The following is a 19,287-nucleotide window of genomic DNA, read 5'->3' as shown; positions in this document are numbered from 1 at the left end:
CATGAACATAGTTTCACTGAAAAATGTATTTGACATTTGCCCCTTTTTAATTATGCTCAAACTCCCATAAACATAATAATTAATAATCAAATGTACGTGTATGGTGGTCTGAAGAATGATTTATTTAAAATAAATGAAAATGTACATCTCACCAATATTTCTTAAAATATTAGAATAAATATCAAATTATAATACTCATGACATGGAAAAAAATTGCATACAATTACAATTATTGGAAAATATTATTAATTACATATTATTGTGAATAAATTGCCGGATTCCGACCAATTTAACGAAATATCTGTGTATGGCAAACTCATAATGTTTAAAAACACAAATAAACAATTTAAAAAAAAAAATAATAATAAAAATGACTGGAGATCCTTAAAATGGTTCTAACTCGGACGAATCAACTCGTTTATATTCATGTAAATTTTCTACAATTTGCCTAAAAATTGTATTTCAATCATGTTGAGATTATTAGTACTTACTTATTAAAAACTAAACATTCAAAATTATTTTATTAGACCTAAAAATGCGTAGGTACATGGGATTTCAATAAATATACAACGATTATGCATAAATAAAAATTGTACAAAATAAAGTAATAATTGTAAAATAAAAAAAAATCCTTAGTACTAAGTCCAAACAGATATAACATAATATTAGTTAAAAATGTATGTATGTATTATTATTATTATTATTATTATTTTTTTTTTGAGCAACTTAGGTGGAGTATTCTGTCAAGTATAATAATATATGAGCTTATAGAAACGTATATAATATAAATTAGTTACGAGTTATTGTTTTAGGATCACACAAATGTTGAGTACCTATTCAGAAAAAATCTCGTAGAAATGTGCGGTCGTAAAACAATAGTATTTTTAATGTCCAGCCAATTTTACAAAAGAAGCATATATATATAACTATAAACGTCTTCGGATTTTGTCGAATTTATATAATATTATATTGGCTGGACAAAAAAATGTATAATTTAAACTGACTGGTACAGCTTGTACAACGTTTTGCCTAGTAATTGTAGTGGCCGGCGTATTGTGGTTGTTGTTGTTGTTGTTGTTGTTGTCCATGGTAGTAGGGTCCCGATGGATACGAATTTGGTGTAGGGTATCCAGCGTAAGCATATTGTTGTTTTTGTGGATATACTGTAAAATATGAAAAATAATTATCAACCATTGGAATATAGTTCGTATACAGTGATAGTGCCATATGATTTTTTTTAATAGGCGTATCATAAAAAACCTAAATAAATGATTTAATGTTCACGAGTGCTATATTAGCTGAGAATACTATAGAGGTCGGTCAAGTTTCGTGACGCAACGTGTTTGAAAAAGTTCGGGTTAATTTTCGGTCCAAGGTTAATGTGTACACGATCCATCTAATTTCATTATTATTTTCATGCTACACTATTTTCCTATTATTGAATACCCACCTTAAATAATCGTAAACTAAGTTCTATTAGTTTTCTATTAGTTCACACAGTACCCTTGATGTTTATTCCCATAAGTTCGTACACTATTAAACATTTATACTTCCTTCAAACATATTGTGTCACTGAGCATTTATTCTCTAGTAGAATATATGAGACACCGACACTAAATTGATCGCTGATCGCTTGATTAATACAATATTTGAAAAATAACAATATTATAAAATTATGATTAAAATATTTTGCACCCCTAATTTTAATAATCAGTTTTTAAATTGAATGCAACATCAATGCGTGGTCATAATATGAATATATATGCGCAGCAATAGAACACTGAAAATCACACTGTCATATTAAATAATTTTAATGGTAGTTAAATGTGATTTCCCCCTGCATGCAAAACATAAAATGGTGCACTTATATTAATATGGTACTGTTCCCCCGTCCACGTTCACAAAAAAAACATTTAATGTCCTTCAGAGAATAAATGCTCAACAGCAATAAATTAGCTCCATCATTGGCACTAGTTAAATACCATGTATTATACTAACCAGGCATTAAGTATTGCATGTTGAGAGCCTCTTCTCTTTCGCGTTCGCCTCGTAGACAGATTGCGGCGCCGGAAAATAGTATAGCAGACACCAAAGAAAATGCAACGCCAGTCCACGCCATGAAGAACGACCAATCGTAAGATATACGAGTGTTGTCCTTAAGAATCTGCACAAACACAATAACAACAACCGATAAAATATAGGAGTAATAAAATTATGCAATCAAAACTGAATTGGAAAAATTAAATTATTAAGCATTACGCGTAATTAAAATACCCGTCCGTAATAATAATAGGTATATCAACAACAAATTCTTAAGCCCAGATAATTATTGTAGAAACGCATCGGTACGACATATGGGATGATTCATCAAAGAAACTTTTTTACCGTAAATTATTAAGCCGATGACTTTTATGAAAATGTTGATGTTTTTAAATCGGAATTAGAACGAATAGTATCTGAGTTATTAATACATATATATATATACCTACTAAGAATAATATAGTCCTTAAAAATAATTTTACAGAAGTATAAAATAGATTTCATATTGGATATAGTATTTATTATACATGATCCTGCAGCATTTTTACAAATTATGAATGTTGATAGATGAATATGAATAATTACTAAATTATAAATCATCATAGTCCCCATATCATTCTGACGCGCAATCATTGTCCTTAGTACACTAAGTTAAATAACCCATATTATACTACTCGTTCAATTGTCGATAAGATATATTATAACATATAACATCAATATATAACATGTAACATATATCACTATATTATAACATCAACATTTTCATCAACAATTTACACGAAAAAATGGATATTCTCTATTGAAGAATAAGAATTTTTGGATCATCACGATACCACAGGACACTCTTTAAGTGGTATAAAAATATCAAGTATTTATAAATATCGAAGTATATTTAAAAGTTTCAAGAATCAGAATTTGAATAAATTTAATTAAAAAAGGGAGTGTGCAATTGTGCATGGTGGTGAATCACTCTGTATAATATAGTTAAACAGTTAACTTACGCTATTCCATTGTTGGTAAAATTCGTCTCCTACTACACGTTCCTTTTCGTAGTATTCCACACCGTGCCAGAATCCCATTGCGCCAGCACTAAGTAAACCTGAAAACGAAATCATATTAGTCATTTTAGCAATATTTTGTTAATTTTTATACAACAACTAATAATTATCAATATGACTCACATGCCAATAGCACTAAAATTGCAGTGGCCGTGATATTTCCAGGCGATCTTCTCCAGCAACCAGCGACTCCGGTCCAAAAAGCAATGAACATCACGAAAAAGCTCACTATGAATAAGGCGATTGTTGATCTGCCCATGTCTAAACGGGAGTAAGTAGATTAATTTTTTAAACTATAACCAATTGGCAATTACTGTAATTGGTGCAAACATACGCAATCTGGTCATGGCGTCTTCAGAAAACTCATGTGTCTGATTTTCCGGGTCCAAGAAGAAATAGTCGACATTCATACAATGTGTTTCGACAGGACTCAAATAGGTTTCAACTGAAAATAAATAAATAATATTGTAATCGACAAAGTAAATCGTAACTATTGTTATAGTGAATAGATCGTTATTTTATCTACAAATGATGACGATTTCGTGTTCATATTAAAGCACTATTCATCTTCAACAATTTTTTTAATCCCCAATGCATTTGTTTATTCAAGAAAAAAAATAAATTGATAAATAAAGTAGTTTCTTATTCCATTAATTATCCATAACATTCATACATTGAGTAACACAATTTTTGTTTCTTTAGTTTTATTGTGATATTTATGTTTAGAATCTAACCTTCCTTTCCAATATGGGTTAAAGTCGAAAGTAAGTTAATTATAATTCAACAATATTCATTAAATAAGGACGGGTTTTTCATTGTTCTCGATAGATATTGAAAGGGCTATAATATACTATTAAATTATAGTATCTATATTATAAGAATAAAAACGAACTGTTATATATATGAACGTATTGATTTTACAATGATTTATGGGTTTTTTTTTATTATTAATTTTATTTGTGTTTGTGTACTCGATAGTCGATAAGTATTCAAAATAATGCTTCGATTTTCAACTTCAGTATCTTGTTCGATAGGAAAGTAAATCTAGTTGGTACACTCAGGTCAAAATTTAAAATTCCCAGTAGTTTTAAAAAGTACTTTTGAAAAACGTAAAAAAGGAATTTTTACCCATTATCGGTTTTTGGCAAAATCGATTTTGGTTTTTGGTGTAACTCTAAAACAAATGACCTTAGATACATGAAATATTTTGACTTATTTTGAACTGTTTACAAACATTTTAAATTTTAAATTATTTAGTTTTTTTCTATAATTAATGTCAATAAAATTTTATTTGTTAGGTAAAAATGCTTTAAAATGTAATAAAAATTGTGTCACATATTTTAACAATATCAGCTAAAAAATATTGAAAATACATAAGCAAGATTTTATTTTATAAGCTTTTAAAGTTCAAATTTTGACATAAGTTATCAACTTAAGAATTTACAAATTATTTTATTGTTAAAAATTTATAAAACTTATAGTTTATAAAATGTTCGAATTGTGTAGCTAAGGATTGCAAATGTAAAAAAAGGTTCCACTACGTAAGTATAATATAACCAAATAAACTAAAAAATATAAAAACACAGTTGTTTTTATAGTTATTTTATGTTCAAATTTGGACGACATTAGATATTTAAACGAACAAGAACGATTTTTGTTTTGTGGAAATATTATTCGTTGGTACTAGAAACTTCTAAAGTATATTATTATATACAAATATGATAATAAACAAATAATAATAGTTCAACTTAACTGGCTACTTTATCAGGTAATAATAACAATATAAATATAATACAAAATATCCTAGGATGCTAACTTATACACTCAGAATCGTTTTTCGTATAAAATGGTATTATATCATTGAATTCAAATTTAACAACATCCATTACAGTCACCCACTTGTAACCTAATGTACAGCAGAGTGACACCTGCTTACCTCCTTTTTTCATACATAAACTCACCTAGTAATTAAATATATGTTTTAGCCTATTTTACTGTACTACAAATTACAATAATATTAGTAATTCGTATTCATAAAATGTGCTATCCTGATATCCTGTAATATTTAAGTATAATCTGTTTTATGAATAAGAAAAAAGGGAAAGATTTGTTATTCACTTATCGGAAAACAAATCGGTTGCCGAATACTGACACATACAGAATTTATAATTAAAATATCTACACTGCAGGTGTTACTAGAAAATTACATTCTGAAAATGAAAATGAATCAAAATTGATACATGAAGAATGATAGTTAAATCGTAGGTTAGTACATAGTACATTAGGCTCTATACGTATTACAATATTAATAAGGTTTAAAAAAAACTATAAGAACCATCAATATTTGGCAATCACTTTAAATTATACGGATTGGAACAACATGATATATTTTTAAAAAATAAATTAATATTAATAATAGTATTTACCATAATATTATTCTCTTCCTTATCGTAAATACACGACATTGAAAAAAGTAACAATCGGGAAGTCGATTTTTATGCAATATAAAATACTGCCAAACATATTTGGGATTATTCTCAACTTAACGTTTAACATTAGTAGTAGGTATATAAATATTGGATTGGATATTTAAAATAAATACTGAGCAAGGTCACTAAAACAATGTAAGAATTTAAATTATTTAATAATAAAATTTATATTATATTTGTCTTATTTCATATCATTAGGTATCTCAATGTTGTTATAAGTAAATAAAAATGAGAATTTAGTATAGAGTATAGACGTACTTATAGATAACAATTTAGATTTGGAAGTATTACATTTTTCCATAACACACATGAAAAATGTTAAACTGCAATTAATACCAATTATCACATTTATGAGGACGATTTGGCCAATATAAAAAATGTTTAATCAATTTAATAATAGATGGTCATTACGTTATAATAGATATATTACGATTGCAGACATTCTAATTGAAAACGATATTGTACCTATTCATCGACACGTTTTCGTTAATTTAATACGTAAGAACGACGCGCGACGTTGAAAAGTCGATGTAATGAATTTAATGGAGAACAATAGGAATCGATATTTTTTTCAACGACGATAAGATAAGATTTAGGAATGAAACGAAGTCCAGGATCACGTCTTTGATTTTTTTTTTTTTGTCATCAAATCGAGGAGAGAAATTCTATTTTATGTACCTACGATAATTGATTATTATTTTAAAAAAAAATAAGCGGCGGCAGTATTAGAAAACTTCGTGGTCGGTAAATATCGTCATCTGTCCAATCTATACCTACCTATTATAAACGTCACGTCAAGATAATTAGAATATGAAAACGAATTTACCACATTCGCAGCGTAGTCTTATGATTTCATCAGGTAATCGCGTTTGGGAATGGGAATGTAGGAATGATACCTGCAGGTTAACAGCAATATAATGTAATATTTGGGCGATTCGATTGCAAACAGGTAAAATATGTAAAATACTTATTACTATTTTTTAGATTATTATGTTGGTTTTCTGCGCGAAGGAATAAAAACCGCGGAAGGACGTTAAAACTTGCGCGGTCACCTCTATATTATAGACAAGGAACTGGTTTGAGAATTTATTTCCATCGCGCATCCCAACAATATTATAATAATAATAATTAATATGCAATCATTCGAAAGCCCGACTCTGGCGATTGAATAATAATAATATCATCATCGTTAAGCCAACACCGCGATGATCAAGACTCGCGTTACAAGTCATAGGAGCCGGGGATTTCGAACTATATGGGTAGTCGATTTGTTGTTTACACTGCGAACAATATTTTTGTCCATACTTATGCCGGGTCGTATGAACAATCACTAATCATTAATTAAGGAATCAATAGTGAGCCAAAGTCGCTTAAACATGTGTTAGTGGCCCATTAAATGTTATTAAATGAATACAGTTTTCACGCAGCCCGGTACTAGTGGCTAGTATCTATTTAATATTGCATAACGATATTACCTATACGAGTTGGACGATAATAATTGTACGCGTTTTTCTCTCTCGGAGGAAAAGGACTAACTGCAATGCCGAGTATTCCTTTGACATACTTGTTAATTACAATGTATTATTCTCGCCACTATCTCTGCGGTATTGTATATTATAGTCCGTTTCGCAAATATGCCGTGTGTTCACGCTGTTTTACTGTGCGGTCCGAAGCGCATCGAATGTCGGACCAGTTACCGACCACGGTATTAGTTGGGTACCAACTATGCCTACCTACTTTTAGTTTAGTTTTAATTCGTCAAGTTCTGTACAAAGACACATCTATAATGTAAATCGATCATGTTGCTCCGTATAGTGATCGTGAATATCCTCTATTATTCATTATTCGATCAACCCACTCGCAATACGGTTATGTGGAAAGTTAAATTCGTACGGTTTTTATTGTTGTTATTACTATCTATTTACTAATATTATTGATATTAAGTATATTATATCGGGATACCATATATGATTAATATAATTAGTTATTTTCCGTATAACTCGGTACCTACATAAAAAAAATTATTTTATAATTTGGACAGGTTTTTCTATACATTAATTCGTGAGTGTAAGCAAAATCTTGTTCTGGCCAAGACGAATTAGATTCGATGAAAAAATTAAGTTTTTCCAACAAAAATCTTGACCTACCACAATTGAAAATTATATCGGAAATATACTTTTGAGAAATAATCATATTCATATACCTAAGTGATATTATTCGTATACATATATAGTAGGTATACATGCAACATATATATAATTATGTAGGTAATATATTATTATTATAAACTGTGTATTTATTATTTTAATAATAAATTGTTCATTGTTCATTTTTTATTGAATGCGTGGCCACGTGGGTCACTCGTTTTAAAATGAGAAAAGTCTAAATACCTAGTAAAATTTAATTGATAAACTAGTTAATTGGTTTTTGAATTTTTTGGACAGTCGGATCAAAGTAGTGGAAAATAGATACAAAGTTTATAATAAACACTTTCGTTGGATTTCAAACGCAAAGTAAAATCTATTGATAAGATGTAATTTTTTTTTTCTATTATTATTGTTATGTAATTATGTTATCATTATTATCGTTTTCCCAGACACTTTGAGAAAAAACAAAACCGTTATTAGTGCACATTTAACCGGGCAAATAGTGTGAAATCACGAATCTCATACTACAGCAGGCGCTATGCACAACCACTTTCTATCGGACACTAAAACAAAAAGAGAAATATTGCATTCGTAGAAGACGGCGATCGAAGGAAAATAAAAAAAAAAAATTACCTCCGAAGTAGTAATAATAATATTCCCTAGTGGATTTTTCCCTCGTCCTTTTCTCTCGAGTAGGTATACCTTTTTAAGTACGCGCACACACACGATGTGCTACTAAACGTGACCTTGGTTGACGTCCTACAGAAGCAATTATGGGGCACAGATGGAACCGGTTGCCGGTGAGCCCCTCACGCACGCGCATGGAATGTGGGCAAGTCTCTGCCGAGAACCGGTACAGAGGCAGCTGATGCTGAATGCGGACACTCCTAAGAATATAATATATATACCATCATAATATTATACGGCCCCGGGATGTCGGCGAGCTTCGTGCTAAAACGATCGTGATGGCTATTAGGTGTTCACGTCAATATCATCATCATCATCGTGTAGTGACTTCAACTAGGTATCCTTTTCTCGGAATTCTACCCTCGGCAGACATGTTTAATATTGTTACTCTGGTGTATCGCTGTGGTTTTAGTTGTTGTTGTTGTTGTTGTTGTTATTGTCATACAATAAACAAACTGCAGCAGTGTAAAGTCATAACATTCGTACCCAAACAAAAATATCAAATTTTTCTGAAATTTATTGGTTGGTAAACAAATAACTTAAAATCGGGTAAAACGTAACGATTTAAAAATACCTAATGTAGAACACGTCGTGTGTTAGATGTAACCTACTACAAAAAATATATAATATACAATTAATATCTACGGACATTAAGATAATTATAATTATTCATTATGCCTAGAAAATGTTACGCAATAAGATCGTTATCTTAGTATTATATAATATTAAGTCTTATATGCTAGTTAGTATTTGCATGGGAATAATACAAAAAGTTGCGATGGAAAACATAATATGATACGCAGGTATACTCAGATAACTCTGAGACTATTATTATCACACTTCCGTTTGATAAAAAAAATTGACTATACATTTTATAGCCCACAATATATTATTTTATTGGAATAAAAATAATAATAACACTCGTAGAACATATTATATTAGATATGAATACGCAAGACGCAAGATAATATTATTATAATAGTTTTAACAAAACGATAGGTATTTAAAAAAAAAAATCCGTATAATATCAAATTATTTACACATTTTTTTACAAATTTAATTTTGTTTTCGTAATCCTAATCCTAAATAAATAAATCGGAATATTATGCAGTCGTGCAGTTGTAAGAACATAGTTAGTAATATGTAATACAACGATTTTTTTTTAACGTAAATATACTAAATATCAGTACTTATACCAGAAGTGAGTGACATAATTTATATAGGTAGCTGGTATAGTTGAAATTGTATAATAAATTGTTACTTAAACATATTTTAATACGTGTTGTGTAATTTACAACTGTGAACCGACAAAAATGTTGGATGTGCGCAGTGTTTTATCCTCTGCAAACATTGAACTATTACGATGTATTGACAAGTTCGAAATTATTAAGTAAATCGATGAAAAACATTTTATCAAAAAATAGGACTTGCATCAAACTTTATTCAAACTGAAAATTTATCGTAAACAACATAATCCTTAAGCTTAAATCGTAATACTCAAATGACACGGTTTTATCTAAGTTTTTCCTGTTCTCATTGATTAATATTATGTATTCATGTTAAACAGGAAGAAATTTAGATACAAACACGTTAGTGGTATTAAAAACAGGTATATAATATGCTGAAATATTTATAAAAATTCATAGATGAGTAACCTGTTCTAACGGTAAAATGTAAACTCACGATAGTATCATTTGTTATTTAATATTTAGTGGTTTTATAAGTAAGTAAAAGGGGTATATATATTTTTAACGATTTCAAAGATATAATATAATATGTTATAACACTTATAACTATGTTATAAAAAATAAATAAATATAAATTTTCTGGTTAGTATATTATACTAGAGTATTACTATCAAACGATAATGAATCAACGACTAATCAAAAATTATTTATTTGAATTTATAAATATTTCAATCGTCTATATTATATATTATATATGCATGCAGAACACAATGCTGAATAATGTGTTTGAATAGTTGTTAATGTTTTTTTATTTTATATTTTCCCAATGAAGCAATAATGGTCTTAGTTTAAACCACTTGCATTCATATTCCACATATTATATCTATACATATAATTGAGAGCAAAATCGGTTTCATTAAAAATAAAAAATAAATTTTTTTATTAATACCATCATCAAATTTAAGCCAGAAAATAACAACGATATTTATTTTATATTATCAACACTCGCGCCGACAGCAATTTCCACTCTTTTCAAAAACCGCAAACGTCGAAACCAAAACTAAATGGTACCTCGACTAATCGAAGAGTCTAGCAAAACCGGTCGAATGAGGTTATACATCACCACAGTGTTATTATTTTTTTTCATACAGTTCTCTTCCGCTTATAAACTGTGATTAGTGCGCATACTTTGTACGAGTGCAATGTAAATCGAACGAAACAAAATATGAGAAAGCTATTTAATAGTTTTCGTCAACATACTTTAAAATTTTAAATAATCAAATATATATATGATTCTGACCAATTACGTACAAATATGGCATTGCAACTTGCAAGAACCTATTTGAGAAGTCGAATAAACACTACATTTTTATAAGTTTACCAGGGTGTTTTTTTGTTGAGAATGAAAAGAAGGTTAAACAATTGTGTTCAACCTCTCCTCTCATAATTGTATTCATTGCATTAATAATGTGATGTTGGTTAAATTTGGTACTCAGAGCTCACCCCATTAACGTGCCGCAAAATGGTCAAACAATTGCCAAAAAGAATAGTTTTTTTGTTGGGTTAAATTTAATAAAAATATATAATTGCATTTATTTTAGAACTTAATATTATCTATAAAAAATGTCTTAACACGATTTATCATTATTCTAAAATTTTTCAAAAATATATTTATATGATAGGTACTTATTTATTAACTTTTATATGAAAAATTGATTTTTACGATTATTCGAATATATTTGACGGTCGGTGTTACTATACGATAAAATTTCATTTACTTAAACAATGCAACTACCTAGTAAAGTATTAGTTTTATACTATCGTGCGAGCTGCGCAGGTGTACACTATATGGACTGCTGATTTAACCAATCTAAATGGAGCGCAGCCTTTCGTTTTCTACTAGGTAAGTATAATATATTATATTATATTATAATAATTGCAAGTACCCACCAATGATTTATGAATGGAATCATAACATATAATATTGTTATAATTTGTATTATGTGTGTGCGCGTCACACGGGACTGGACGAAAGGGAATAGGAAAAATCGGTCCATTCTCAAGAAGAGAATATTATTTTCTTTCTTACGCGGGACATCATTATAATAACAATAATACGTATTATGTTCTATATATTTTATGTGCACTGTACATAATATAATATGTATTAAATAATAATATTAGATCCTTATGGCCGACGACACACACACGTTCTATATATGTATAAAACACTCGGTGTATGTGCTCTATTGTTGTGTCGTTGCGTCCGTTTCGGTTCCGTGGGAGAGCGACTTGTTGCTTAGCCGTAGGTATACCATAATACACCTGTATGATCGTGGTATGTAGGTAGATAAAGCATGTAGCGGCAACGCGTTTTTTATTATTCGTGGACGGTCGCGGTGACGTAACGACAGCGCGAATGCGATTGCAACAATGGTCGGGTTTGTAATAATAATAATAATAATAGTAATAATGTACCTACATAGTTTTTCGAACTGAGAAGGAAACACGGCTCACGAGTGTATTATTATATTATTATAGTTATAGACACTCATTTATATATATAATCCTATGTATAGCGTATAATAATATATTATAATATGGGCGTAAGCCGCCACCGCGCGGGGAGGAGAGAAATCGAAATTTAAAAAAAAACTTACGTCCGTAATTAATAAACGAAAACTTCTAGCGTGCCGTACAGATTAACTAGACGGTCATGCAAAGTGAATATGTGACAACGTAAATAGAGCATGGGCGACCGACAGATATATTATAATACATATTATTGTATGTACCTATAATGATTATAATAAGCGTCGTGCGCGCATGTGTATTCATTTATAAGGGAATTGTATAATAGGTGTCGGTGGCGCAACCAAGGGGAGGTGATCTCCATCCTCCTCCCACGCAGCCATTAAGCTATATTTGAGTATTATTATCAAGTGATATATTTTTTGATTTAAAACTGGTCTAAATAATAATCGTGATATAATAATATTATATACTATTTATATGTTATACAGGAAATAGGTTGATACAAAATAAAAATACAAATTTTGGAACCACCCCCACGGGACAGTCTTGATTGTGATGCTGTAGATACCTAACCATCTAAAATCTTAACCACAAAGAGGGAATCTAACCATAACATGTTATATTATAATATAACATTAAACTATTTTAAGCATTACGTATTATATTGTGTACATTTTATTATAAAATTCGTCAAAAATAATCGACAATAATACATTTAAGTAGTAAGTATTGCATATTCATCGTATATTATGAGATTGTGAGAGCACTAAAGATTATGTTTTAGAGTTTTTAATTTATAATTTTTTTAACATTAAACTAATATTTTCTTTATTGAAAAAAAAATTGCTTTTAAAAAGTGTTATAAAAATATATACCCTATACCTACATTAGCACAAAAGATCTGGAGATGGAGGCATATGCCCCCCACGGACGCTCTTATACCTAATATTGTTATGACTTGTATTTTGTACTGTATAGATACTTTTACATAGTTTTGAGTGTATAGAAGATTGGCCGATAACTACATTATATATTAATATATTATATTATAATATATAAGCACATTACAGATAATTTTATAGTACAAAAACTTTGAAGCTTAATCACAATCATATATATATATGAAAGTTGAGATTATACGTTAATAATTTGTGTTCTTAGATGAAATTCCAGCTATACTTATAAATTTAATATCTGATACTAAGCACACGCAGGGGTTTTGACGCTTACGTCTTCCACTGGATCTAGGGGATCCGCGGACACATCCAAATGTAATATCATTATAGTTAAATTGCAAAATTATCATCGTGATTTCTAATTTTTTTCTTCATATGGGTAATTGATTTTCTGGTTTTCGAGGCACCGTAAACTTAATCGTTTGAGAACCACTTTGAGATACACTCACTCATTATAAACATAGAGTTTAGCTAGGTATATAATATCAGAATATTTCGCAACGTCTTTATCAGCCGCGAGAGTTTCGCAACCGGTCGAAAATCGGGACATAGAGAAAATTCTAATTAATAATATTGTATCGAGGGTTATCATCAACACGAGAGATAAACGTACATAATATAATCATATACCTAGCCACCTAGGAATACATTATACTTCAGGTACATCTCGATTTCTCACGCTACCACGGTCGTATGTTACGATAATATATATTATTATTATTATATTCATTAACTTCGCTTGTTCGCAGATTGAGATACTACTACAATGGATCGTTTAAATATGTATTATTATTTTTATTTTTCGCTAGTCTGTTTGTTCACCACATGACATTGAAAATTCGACGTTTCGCCCGACGGGTTCACGAATCGTACGAAACTTTTGCGTAATGGTTTGTGACTCGCGTCTTTATTATTCCTATATTAATCGTAATGCTATAATACGCGTTTAACGGTAAAGTATGATAGTAATAATATTATAGTATAGCTGTTATTTAGATGTGATTGAACCCACGTCGAGTGATTTTTATCTGTCTTAGATGATCGATGAAATAAATCGTCCGTGATGACGTCAGCTCCTGCTTGGGTGCAAAGAACCAAATTACGATGAATATACAATGTACAAAGTGATTCACCAAGCAAGCTCATTCCAAATTTTGCCTTAAATTATGAGTTAAATCAAATTTTAATTTTTGGAATTTTCAAGTAATATTTTTTAAGTACCACATTTTCCAAATACTCAGAATATTGTTTAATTTAATGAGTGCACGTGACGATACAAACTTCGTTTTATTTTTTAAATTTTGAACCAACCATATATTTTTATAATCACTATAAATTGATAAGCCAATAATTGATTTTGTTGAAAATGTTGATCCATCTGAATCAAAAATCGTACCAGTAGGTAGTTTCCGAGTTATTAAACTCTGTATATACCAAGCAAAATAGTCTCTACATATGTTTTACAAAAATATAATATAAATAATATTTAATATTTAATCTAGTAATCATAAAATGTTAATAGATTAATATGAAATATGAATCACTCTGATTTTCAAATCATCATACAAGTCCACATATTTTAAAAACCTATTATCTTTATAGAATACACAACTACGTTGACGAACTGAAAACCTAATCGTTTGACTTTCAATTTAGTCATGCAACATTTAAAAAAAAAACATCGGCTTAGTAATGTAAAGGATAAAAGCAGGTTTTTATTTGGAAAAAATGTTGGTATCACCACAGGAGTACAGGAAACTCCTTAAATTATACAAAACAATCTAAAAATATAGTTTTTAAATGGTATACATATTTAAGCATTTTGAAAATCAAAATTTGAATAAGCTCCTTATCAAACCAAAAATGGGGGTGAGCATGCTAGGTGCAAGTTATTATGTTAGTTCAAGATAACTAACGAATAGTATACGTCATTATGTTGCAATAATCAGTACACGCATCAATGTAAATTTTAAATTTTTATTTGACACTCCTTAATGCACATTTGTATTTGAATCTTAGCGTTTATACAATGTATAAACTTAATATGCAAATAATAAAATACAATATCAATATTTATAGTATGGTACGTTACTGTTTATAGGTAATACGAATGGCGGGTAACAAAACAATAAAACTAAATAACAAGGTAGCATTCTATTTTACTTTAGCCAATAGCCTTCTATACTATCCAACCCAATTCCAATGGACATATAACCATTTCAACAAGACCGTATTTCATGAATTATTTGTATTATTTTTTTCCATCTTTTATAGGAATTCGTGTGAATGAATATTTTTTCTTTTACCAACAGTCGACTTTTCTATAACCTGTATTTACCGTGATAATAATATAATATGTAACAAAAAAATAAACGTGACTAGTAACCCGATAAACCGATTTGACTGCATCGAATTTTCAAAATACCCTTAAGAGACGTTATATTATATTACTCGTGTACATATATATACTTGGGAAACGCATGGCTTAATTTTTTTCATAATACCTACATATAACATTATTATCGTGTCGGGAATAATATATTTACCTGCTGGTGGCCTGTCCTTGGGATAGCATATTCTAAAAAGACCCTTCGTTCTTGTAAAATAGAAATATTTGTTCATTTGTTCGAGTACTGAAGTTTGACTACGCTGGTTAACGGCATTCTGAAAACACATAATAGATACAAATTAAAATACTGTGTTAAGGTTATGCGTTTTAAAATTGACGGGTTCTGTCTGTTCGTAACATCATCATCATCATCATCATCAACAACATCTCAAAATTAGCATTTTTTAAATACCATAATACACACGTCATAGTAAAGTGCTAGTGGGTTTTATTTTAATTGGAAATTACTTTAGTGTTGTTCTCCAAACCATAAATTTCAAAACTACACGGTTCAATTATTGCGCGCACAATGCATTTGTTTTATATACACTGGAATTAATGATATATCATGTATAGTATCGGCGAGTACATCAAATGCACGGCCCAGTAAAGTATTTGCAATTCGCAGTGAGATGTATTTACGTATAACCATTACACCTATTTTATAATCACATTGTATTTTTAAAAAAACAATAAAAATATAACCGTATTATCGTACACGTTTCGGACGACCTTCGAATGCACAAACTGATTTACGATAATATAAAGCTTTTACGGGCAGTACCTATTACACGTTCTAAATATTCTAATAACATTAAGTGTAGAAAGTATAACTACTCATTCAAAGACGCTTAAACCGATATTTTATTATTATTGTTTTTAAACTCGAAATATTATATAGTTATAAGCGTATAGTGCCCAACCTGAATACATCAAAAAGAGAGGATACTTATCGATCAATTAACTCCATAATAATATAATAATAATATATTATATAGACGTACGGCGGCGCGCTTGCATTTGATTATATTTTACCGATTTCTCATTTTCTAGAAAAGGGTTTCGTACGTAATTAATTATTATTATTCGATGAAATCGACCCACTTTTTGTATATTTTTTTTTCCATCTTTTTTACATTTATTGTCATTCGGCTTTGTATCGCTGTCAAAATAGCCTCGCGTCTTTATTATTATTTCGCAGACCATATCACGGGTTTCTGCGGATTTTAAAACGTACCTACTCGTATATTCTGTATAATACGACAGAGGGGACTGCAATTCCATGGTACAGCGACCTCGACTCGCATATATATATATATATATATAAAATAATATATTCGAAACTGCGCCGAATATTCGGTATCTTTTATTTTCCAGTAGCGCTTCAAATCGCTCTATACCGCCGCGGTCGAGACCAATCGGAAAACAATCCACAAGTGACATGCATGCGACTGCACGGGTCCACATAACAATATGGATCAGTGATATAAATAAAGAAATGTATAGATTCGACTTTATGCATTGGGCACGTACGTCGGGGGGTGTTTTGGGTAAACAAACATCCATCGAAATTGTTGACCTAGGTATTTTTATAGTTATCATTTTTTTAGAAAATTGTCAAATGACTACTAGGTAGTCCATAATATGGATGTAATTCTTTAATTTATATTTTTTATTATACCTATATATAGGTAAGGTACACCTATGTCAATCAGAAAAATATAATAGTATTATAAATATTTTCTAAGATACGTGGTACCTATACTATTGTGTTTACTGGATAATTAATAGTTGTTTTCAACATAATATGATTTCGAAAAAATCAAAACACCCTCTGAAACTTTTCCCTGCAGATGTGGATGGACTTTTATTGTTCGCGTCGTGAGCTTTCGAGTATGGTAGGTACCTACCACCGAGTGTGTCTGACTTGAATAAGCCACAGTTAGTATACGTCCTACTAATTTTCTAAAATAATATGTGTATTGGGTGTGTTCTACCGACAGATAATTGCAATATAATTGTGTTAATTAAATACATTATAATCGTATTGTGGAAACCACGGCGGTGATGTGCAAATTATTATAAATACAATTCGACGTCGTTGCTCACAAAAACAAAAAAAAACTGTCTACGAGTAGGTATTGAAACGAAACGTGAAGTCATACTATTGTTTGCGTAATAATCTTCGACGAAAAATATATTATTATTTCGAACTATAATTATTATTGTTTATTGTTTTCTAGTATATATTATGCAGTGTTTAAAATACTACGGTCTCTGGTACAGGATCGATTTTACGTTAATCGGATGGTTTCTACGAACTTTAATTTTTTATATGAAAAAAAAAAATGAAAAATGCGAACTAAACACTATATTTACTTCGAATCCGTCGATTTCATACATTTTATTACACACAATATTATATCAGATTTGTTCACTATATTTTAGATTATTTAACGAAATCGTTGTGACTCGGTAGTGATTCACGATTATTTTTAGATTTAACATATTAATACAATCCGCTGTAAGAACTCTACTGTGTGTTTATTCGACGCAACGAACTACACTGTCTTGTCGCATGAAATACCGATATTTTTTACCCAACAATACTACCAAATTCGTAGTTAACTCATAATATTATATCGGTTTACGAACAATTCAAATTGTCAGTACTCCGGTCGTTCAATAACCAAACTATGCAAAATGATCTCGTCTATAATATTATAGTAAGGCGATGAATATAAAAATATAATATTATCATAGTTAATTTATACTCTTTATATTCGAGGTCAGAAACTAATGACGTCGTGACGCATTGGCAATTTGAAACGAAAGAACCCACGAGACTCCTGTACAACAACTATACAGGGTACATTATTCAAATTCTGATTTTTGGAATTAATAAATATAACTCAATGACAGTTTTTTTTGTTTTCTAGAATTTTTTTGTATTACTTAAGAAGTGTCCTGAGGTGATACGAACTTCTGTTTTTCAAATGAAAAACCCACCTTTTTTACTTTAAATTATTAAGTGGATAATTTTTTGAAAATGTTGATATATACCTACCTAGTTTAAAATTTGAATGAGTAATTTCTTAGTTATTTAATTGTTTGCACTAAGGATAGTTATAGTCCTTAAAAATGATTTTACAAAAATATAAAATATACGTAATATTGGAATTAGTATTTATTATACTTGAGCCATTTTTAAAAATTATTGATGATGATTATGATAAAGATAAATAATAATATTAATGACTTTTTAAATCACTATAACCCCCCTATTTTAGAAATCTATTACCATAGACATTTTATACTTAGAACATAAAGTGAAATAACTCAAAAAATACTTGTTCAAATGTTGATTCTAATACGTCAAATTTTTCAGAAAAAATTATCCATTGAATAAGTCACAGTTGAAAAGGGAGGTTTTAATTTGAAAAACAGAAGTTTCTATCTCCACAGGACACTCTTTAAGTAGTACGAAAAATCTCAAGAATTTGAAAATATGGTCTTTAAGTATAGCGGTACATAAAAATGTAAAAAATCGGATTTTAAATAACTGCATTATTGAAGAAAAAAGAGGTGAGCATTGAGCATTTTCGGTGAATCACTCTGTGAATGTGCACGGTGAAATGTAACTCTTTAATATATTATTTTAAATTGATTATCAAATGACGAATATCCTCTATCAAACGCATCATCCTAGCGAAGGATTGATTAAAACCGATCGAGTGCTTATAATAGGCGCATATATTATGCGTAATACATCATTAGTTTATTACTAATACTCGACTTC

General features: G+C 29.6%; 1 protein-coding gene across 1 annotated transcript in view; it reads right to left on the bottom strand.

The window, feature by feature from the left end:
• Positions 1-99: 99 nt before the first annotated feature.
• LOC132938024 (uncharacterized) overlaps positions 100-19,287 on the bottom strand; it is a 35,269-nt gene continuing 16,081 nt past the window's right edge. The window contains exons 2-7 of the mRNA XM_061004682.1: positions 15,646-15,763; positions 3,433-3,543; positions 3,222-3,359; positions 3,042-3,139; positions 1,999-2,164; positions 100-1,163 (exon numbers count right to left, since the gene is read on the bottom strand). Of these exons, the coding sequence (XP_060860665.1) occupies positions 1,030-1,163; positions 1,999-2,164; positions 3,042-3,139; positions 3,222-3,359; positions 3,433-3,543; positions 15,646-15,763 (765 nt within the window). The 3' untranslated portion in view covers positions 100-1,029. The remainder of the gene's footprint in view (positions 1,164-1,998; positions 2,165-3,041; positions 3,140-3,221; positions 3,360-3,432; positions 3,544-15,645; positions 15,764-19,287) is intronic.

The sequence above is a fragment of the Metopolophium dirhodum genome, chromosome 2, assembly GCF_019925205.1.
Source record: "Metopolophium dirhodum isolate CAU chromosome 2, ASM1992520v1, whole genome shotgun sequence".
Lineage (NCBI taxonomy): Eukaryota > Metazoa > Arthropoda > Insecta > Hemiptera > Aphididae > Metopolophium > Metopolophium dirhodum.
Note: the sequence above shows the minus strand (reverse complement) of the source record. Positions and strands in the feature narration are given on the sequence as shown.